This window comes from Mastomys coucha, chromosome X, assembly GCF_008632895.1.
Source record: "Mastomys coucha isolate ucsf_1 chromosome X, UCSF_Mcou_1, whole genome shotgun sequence".
Lineage (NCBI taxonomy): Eukaryota > Metazoa > Chordata > Mammalia > Rodentia > Muridae > Mastomys > Mastomys coucha.
In genome coordinates, this window is record NC_045030.1 from 74,645,064 (window position 1) to 74,652,722 (window position 7,659).

General features: G+C 40.0%; 1 protein-coding gene across 1 annotated transcript in view; it reads left to right on the forward strand.

Annotated features, from left to right (window-relative positions):
- The window catches only part of Gabrq (gamma-aminobutyric acid type A receptor theta subunit), a 16,969-nt gene that overhangs the window by 3,173 nt on the left and 6,137 nt on the right, over positions 1–7,659 (forward strand). The window contains exons 3-7 of the mRNA XM_031339556.1: positions 3,220–3,320; positions 4,285–4,505; positions 6,197–6,279; positions 6,759–6,893; positions 7,269–7,421. Of these exons, the coding sequence (XP_031195416.1) occupies positions 3,220–3,320; positions 4,285–4,505; positions 6,197–6,279; positions 6,759–6,893; positions 7,269–7,421 (693 nt within the window). The remainder of the gene's footprint in view (positions 1–3,219; positions 3,321–4,284; positions 4,506–6,196; positions 6,280–6,758; positions 6,894–7,268; positions 7,422–7,659) is intronic.

Consider the following 7,659-nt stretch of genomic DNA (forward strand, 5'->3'; position numbering starts at 1 on the left):
TTACATGGTACTAGCCTCTGAATCATTGTGCCAAGCCCCTAAGGATGCCTCTTTCTCTCTTTAATGTTTGTCCACAAAGGCCAAATAATAGCCATCTCTACTCAATGAGCACATGTTCACCACTATTTCAGGCTTAGGCTGCCCTCCCTTCACCATTCAAGACTAAAAGAAGGGAACAGAGGCAAGAGTGCATCTCTGGGTATTGTCCAGCTCTATAGGTCCATAATAGACTGTCAACTTTCATGTTATGAGTACTATGATCATTCCAGGCTAGAACATCTGATAAAATATGGGCCCCTACAATTACTTTGCCAAACAGGTGGGGGCAGTGGGAGGAGAGGACATGGGGAACTTAGGACCACCTGCCATTTAGATGGAAAGGAACACTGTAAGGCTGGGGCTGCTGCTTGGGAGAAATATTGTGGAAGACCCACTGATCAGACAGCTAGGCTAGAGCACTCAGGGTTTAGGGAGCCCAGGACTCTCTATGTAGCCTCTAATAAACAGAATACCCTCTGGATTTAATATGGAATACAGTTTTAGGGCTTAATCTTCACACATAAGAATGTTCCTGACTCCTTCACACACACAGGAACACCATAAAGGAAGACATGGAGTGTTTTTACCTTAGCTAGAGAAATAGTAATGTCCTCTTCCTCTGGTTGTGTCCCTGTGCCATATCATGGCTTGGCAGGGCGAATATGCTCTGCATTTTAGTACCTATTACCTCTTCAGCTAAGAGCCCTTGGGCAGGCTTCTGCCCTGGCCCTTTCGCTCCACAACATTCCACATAAGTAAAGGCATCACTAGGATGGTCTAGAGAAGCCTGACCTTGGAGGAAGGGGCTGGCAATCGGGCTTTGAAGAAATGAACTGGCATGTAGGCCTCTCTGGGGCTTGTTGCCTAATAACAGAGCTACTATCTGCTAAAAATGTAGGGAGCGCAGCCTGAAAGACAGCAATCAAACCCAGTGTTTCTAGGAACCTCTATCACTACAGAGCATTTTCCTGAAGCTTTTCAAACTAGCCCTGGATGTTGGGGTCTGGGTTATACCCTAACACAACCCCATTTGCTTCTCAGCTGCCATTCATACACTTATTCCCCAAAGCACTTTGCTCTTTGAGGCACTGGGGTTGAAATAATACATCTTCCTTTAGCTCAGTTTCTATGCAATCAGCCTGCAATGAAACCAGTAGGTTGAATTGCAAGCATCACATGTACACATATTTCCCTAGCAGCAGTGTGGTGTAATAATACTTTGCTGTAAGCTGATGAAAGAATAATAAAATGGATTTCTCCATAGTATCTTACAGCTTACTATTTCCATAACCATGATCATATTTGAGTCTTGCCAATGGACACTGCAAATATCCAGGCAAAGGGAGAAAAAAAAAGGACAGAGAACACTGACACAGAACTATACATTCATTCACACTTGCACATTAAACACACCATCATTACACAGTATTAACTCACATGAGCACACTCATGAATTTATCACATAGACACACATAAGCATGAACATACATTCACTTAAATTTGCATATTAATGCACACAAACGTGACCCAAACTCATACATTAACACTCATATAAAATGGATAAACACATACATATATATACGAGGAAAATACTTGCTCATGCACAAAACAGAAATATTCACAAAATTCATTTACACACATAAATACACAATTCGCTCACACAATCAGACATTTACATTAACACACTCATACTTATGAACATATTCACATGTTCATTGCCATGAAAACACATTCACACATGCAGACAAGTACATTCATGCACACAGACAAGTTCACAAACACAACTAAATATGAACACACTTGGTCACACATTCACTAAATACAAATATGCTTATATATACTCATTTATACCCACATACAATCACATAAATCTATTCTACATAAAAGCAAATACATTGACATACATATATACTCAAATATACTCAAATATTCTGACACATTAACAAACCATCAACACTCACATATGTGTTCATATGTATATATAAACATGAATGTTCACATATATATACTTAAACACCCACTCATACTTTAATACACAGTAACACATTAATATACAAACATGCCCATATATTCAAATATACCTATAAATTCTGTCATGTTATACATTATCAAACTCATACATCCATACACATTCACTCACAGTTATGTTTGCTTACACAAACACACTGATTCACTCCTACATGTAGACAAACAGATGAACATAGTACCTATTGATGCACTCAAATATGCCTGCAGACACAAACACACTAGCAAATTTACTTTACACATTGACATCCTTAAGTACATATGCTTACAGTACCACACATGACCAAGGTTACACAAAACTCATATTCACTCACACAAATATGTTCATATACACTCACTGCCATATAAAAATATTCAAGATACATGCAAGCTCATTCATACACATAGGCAAACTCACAGACACCCATATATGAGCATGCAGGATCACACATTCTTTTATATACTACTGTACTCATACCATACATTCACTTCCATACACCACATCTACTTGCCTATGTATCCTAATTCCACAAAGCATACTGAAATGAACATGTAAGTACACTCCTTCGCATAACTCCCATAGTCACACATGTATTGCCTCATGATAAATATCCTCATGTTTCACTTGAACTCTCTCATATGTTGTCTCCCACACAACTCACTGGATCACACAAACATGCCCATACAACATGCTAGATCACACAAAAATGCTCATACTACACACTGGATCACACAAACATGCATGCATACTGACTCATACACAGACATGATCACACACACATATGGACACATTCATCTGAATATAAATACATTCCCAAAGTCACTAGCAAACATGGACATGCTCACCTTTACTCACACAGAACCATTAATTTTATCTCTTCTTCATGGGCTTGTTGACTTTCAGTTTTTTTATCAGAAAACATTTATCACAGAGTGCTTCATTTCATATTTTCCTTTTGAGTTGCCGTTATACCTTCCTTTCAGCACAGCATAAGCGAGGCCTTGCTCTAAGCACTTGACCTTCATTTAACTATGATACCGTTATCCCCATTTAACCCTGAGGGAGCTCAGGCTCAGAGAGGTTAGGTGACTTAAGATCATATAACCAGCAAACTTCCAAACTAGTTTTAGCCTAGAAAACTGAGTCTTGAGTATATATTCTTAACCTTTATCCAGATGTTTATGTGATTGTATCTTCCTGTATTGTAGGAGCTCCTGTGCCTGTGTCAGTGTCTATCTATGTCTCCAGTATTGAACAAATCTCAGAAATAAATATGGTAAGTCTACAGGTTCTAGTCATGGTGCTGGAGATAAGGGACAAGAAGCATAGTCATAAAAGCCAACTCTAATTGTTCTGATCTGGGACAGAACTCGCATGAAAGGGAGTAAGGGTAGGTTTAAAAGTGGCAGCTCTCTGGAATAGCAAAAAAAGTCAATTGAAGGCTCACATCACAGCATATCCAAAAGTTCAGTTACATGTAGATTATCAACTCAAAAAAATCTATGAAGCCTTAAAAAGATTGAATAGCACACTATGTTTGTACTATAGGGTAGTTAAGATTTATTCTATAAGATGCACATTGTCCAAAGCAAAAGTCAGATACTGCTGAGGTTGATGAGTTGGAAACCCTGCTGTCACCTATTCTCAGCATTTTCAAGGATGCAAATGGCCACTTTCATTTTACCATTGTAATTTCTTCCTGTTTGAGGCATATATGGTACTTTTTTACATAGTTATATACATTATATATTTGTATATGGAAATATTCTCTAGGAATATGGGAAAGCAAATTATAGTTATACACAGCAACTTTGAATGGGCCTCACAAGTACAATACTGTGTGGGACAAGGGGATTCCAGATATATAGTTTGGTTCTAATTGGACAACATTCCAAAAAGAAGTCCAACTAAGCATTGTGTTTTCTAAAAATACACATGGAAACAATGAAACTCTACCCCGAAGCATGGGAAATAGTACCATAAATGCTTGAATAATGTTTCCTGCTTGAATAATAAGGTTGTGGAAAATGTGCTCTGAAAATCACACATTGGAACTTTCTTAACCTGGATGTTAATTATAGAAGCTTAATTTTTGCTGTTTCTTCTTAAGCATGTTTATGCACCCATCTACATGATATTTCATATAGTAGCATATATGTATGTGTGCACATATAATATATGTATATAGAAGACAGAGAGCTGGACAATCTGACAACTGTCATTTACCTATTTGCCCCAAGGACTATACAATCACAATGTTTTTGCATCAGACCTGGAAGGATACACGCTTAGCTTACTATGAAACCAACCTGAACCTGACTCTGGACTATCGGATGCATGAGAAGCTCTGGGTTCCTGACTGCTACTTTGTGAATAGCAAAGATGCCTTTGTGCATGATGTAACTGTGGAGAATTGTGTATTTCAGCTTCACCCAGATGGGACAGTGCGATACGGCATCCGGTGAGTCCCCACAAGAGTCTTGGGCTGTTCTGGCAAGTTTCATTCTTCCTACTGTGTATCCCACACACTTTCACACACTTTCCAATCCCTCATCTTTTCAGGGAATCCTCACAATTCCCATGGCTGAATATTCGATTTTTTTTTAATGAGGTTCCAATTTGGATACTATAGCTGACTTCTACCCTTTCAAATGAGTTCTATGGTGGGAGGGTATATTAAAGAATCTGAGCTCACTGGGAAAGGTGTTACTTTATTTTGTGGACAACAAAGAAAGAAACTGACAATGCTGCCTACCATTTGTGAAAGGAAATACTGTTTTCGTTAATTTTTTATGTAATCATATGTTGTTTGTTTGTTTGTTTTTTAAAAAATCCTGATTCCCTGGACCAAAATATCTCTTCCTCCATTTTGCTTATGTGTGTTGAATTCTTTATCTCCATGCAGCAATGAAAGGAGACTGAGGAATGCTGAAACCTGGGCTCCACCTTTCTCCCTCCTTATATTTGCACTATGCAGAGAATCAGGAGAAGAGGGAGCTAGTTCTGTAAGAGAGTTATGGTATGGCTTCTCAGCTCCTGCTCTCTTTATACAGAGAACACTGATAGTCTCTAACTGATCCATTTGCAATATAGCCATCACCAAAGCTGCCTTCACAGTTTCAGCTCTGACTGTCAGTAATGCAAGCTGATAGGACCTCTTAGCCCAGAAATGTTTCCTGATGGTAGCTATCATGGTTTGTTTGACAGGTCTAATCATTTGGTTTCTCTTACTCTGATGTACTCTCTCCCCATTTCTTCCTTTCTTCTTCCTCCATCCACGTGGAATCATGGAATATCAATGCTTACATGAAATTGATCAATAATCACTCTGTTTAAAGTAAATGAGGCATTGGTTAATGAATACTACTTGGGAAATTCATTTTTTAAGGAGGGAAGTACATACTACCCAGTCCCTAAAATGAAATTTCTCCAAAGATTGACAGTGCTTAGACTAGCTTAGCAGATGGGAAGGAAAGAAAATGACATAGGACAGAAATGAGGCAGTAGAGAGATTTTTTTTTCATTATGCTGTTTTCAAGGACAAGTCACCTCCCTAGCTGCACCAAGGCCATTTGCTCAGATTCTACTCGTGGGTGCACAGCATAGCAATGAATGCTTCTTCTAGCTGTATCTACTGTCACCACTGTCTGGGTCATCCATGGATAAGCATTTTGTGCCCACTGATGTCTTTGTACCTTTCAGTGCCATGTAGGCCCCCACTACTGACATGGATGTAGATATGGTCTAAGGAAGGCTGCCCTGGATCACTGCCTACATTTATACTAGCATACCACATACCTGCTTTCCCCAGTGGCTATGCAGACTTAGCACATTACACATAGCACACAGTGTTCTCTCAACAGCTTTGTTGATACTTTAACAAACACAGGTGTTTCTGTCTCTGTATTGTTTCCTCAAGGGTCCTTCCCTTTGTGATGTTCTGTGGTTTTTCTGGCCTGACATGTATCTGCTCTTTGTTTCAGTTCTGCCAAATCTTGTGGATTATCAAATTCCAATTTTTATCTTTCTCTGCCTCCTCACAATTCTACACATATGTGTCAAATCTCTCCCTAACCCCATACCTCACCATGCTGCAGAATCCTTAGGGATAAGTTTGAATTATTTCCCTTCCTTTTCTGTTTTCCTTGGCAGACTTACCACAACGGCAGCCTGCTCCCTGGATCTGCAAAAATTCCCTATGGACAAACAATCCTGCAAGCTGGAGGTGGAGAGCTGTGCGTATTTCTCCTGTGGATCCTTCATCCTGAGTTGGGCTGCAGCAGTCAGGAAAGCAGGAGTAGAGTTGACACCAAGAACAGCACAGCTCCTTTGCCATGCATTTCCCTCTTTCTCCCCAACTATGTCACAAGCCGTACATAAATGATAGATGGGTGGTGGCTGCATAATAAGCTGACAGATAGCTGTATATGCCTGGCATCTGGGAGTAGAAGGCCTTTATTGTGTAGATTATTCAACTGAAAAACTATACATACTCATGGGTAAAAGTTCAAGCATCTTTCGGCTATGCATTCCTTCCTGCCTAAAAGCTCCAAAGTAAAAGTATTCTTTCTTTGCAAATGTTTAGACTCCCCCATGCTCACACTCAGAAAGTCACAAAGTAGCCCCCAAATTCCAAGTGCTAACCATGCTTTGGTTTTCACAGACTTCTGTGGAGTGAAATCTGCCTAGGTTAACTCTTTGTTTCACCTCCCAGATGGCTACACTGTTGAAGACATTGCGTTATCCTGGGAAGATGATAATGCCATCCACATTACTGATGAGTTGCATATCCCTCAGTACACCTACCTGGGGAGGACAATTACCAGCAAGGAGGTGTACTTCTATACAGGTTGGCCATACAGCCTCTTTTTATCTGTTTTGTTGTCCCCTTACATAAGTACAAACTCTTGGGGGCATCTGCCTTTGATCCTTATAGTTGTCTCTATCCTTTCCCATTTCTTTGATTCTGAACACATCTCATCTTCCTTTCCTCCTTGATAAATCCCTAGTGATGGAGAATCTCCCCTACAATGGAGAATAAGTGTGGAAGGCTTGGGCAGACTGACAACACTCTACAGCTGGAAATGATTCCTGCTCCTCACAGGGCTGGCCTCTCACTCTCCATCTGCCTGCAGCCTGAAAACATCTTGTGTGGAAATGAGTGAGGCAGGAGGCAAGTTAGAGCTGACTTGCATAGGCCTGATTCTGATGTGTCTTCTTACAGGCTCCTACATGCGCCTGATAGTGAAGTTCCAAGTTCAGAGGGAAGTCCGCAGTTACCTTGTACAGGTCTATTGGCCCACAGTCCTCACCACCATTCTCTCCTGGATATCCTTTTGGATGAACTATGATTCCTCTGCAGCCAGGGTAACTATTGGTAAGTTCTCTCTATCTCCATCTCAGAAAGAAATTTGGATCATTTTACTTAGAAAATAAGTAAAGAAAAAACAGAGAAGACCTTGAACATCAGGTGTAGGTTTGGGGGAGGCATCAAATTTTTTTTATTTGATTTTGTTCAAAATATTAAGCTACTTGGCCTGTTTTTACCTTCTGTGGAGCAGAGTGCACTATCTTTTCCTCTAGGGACACAAGTATAGCCATGTGTGTGTGTGTGT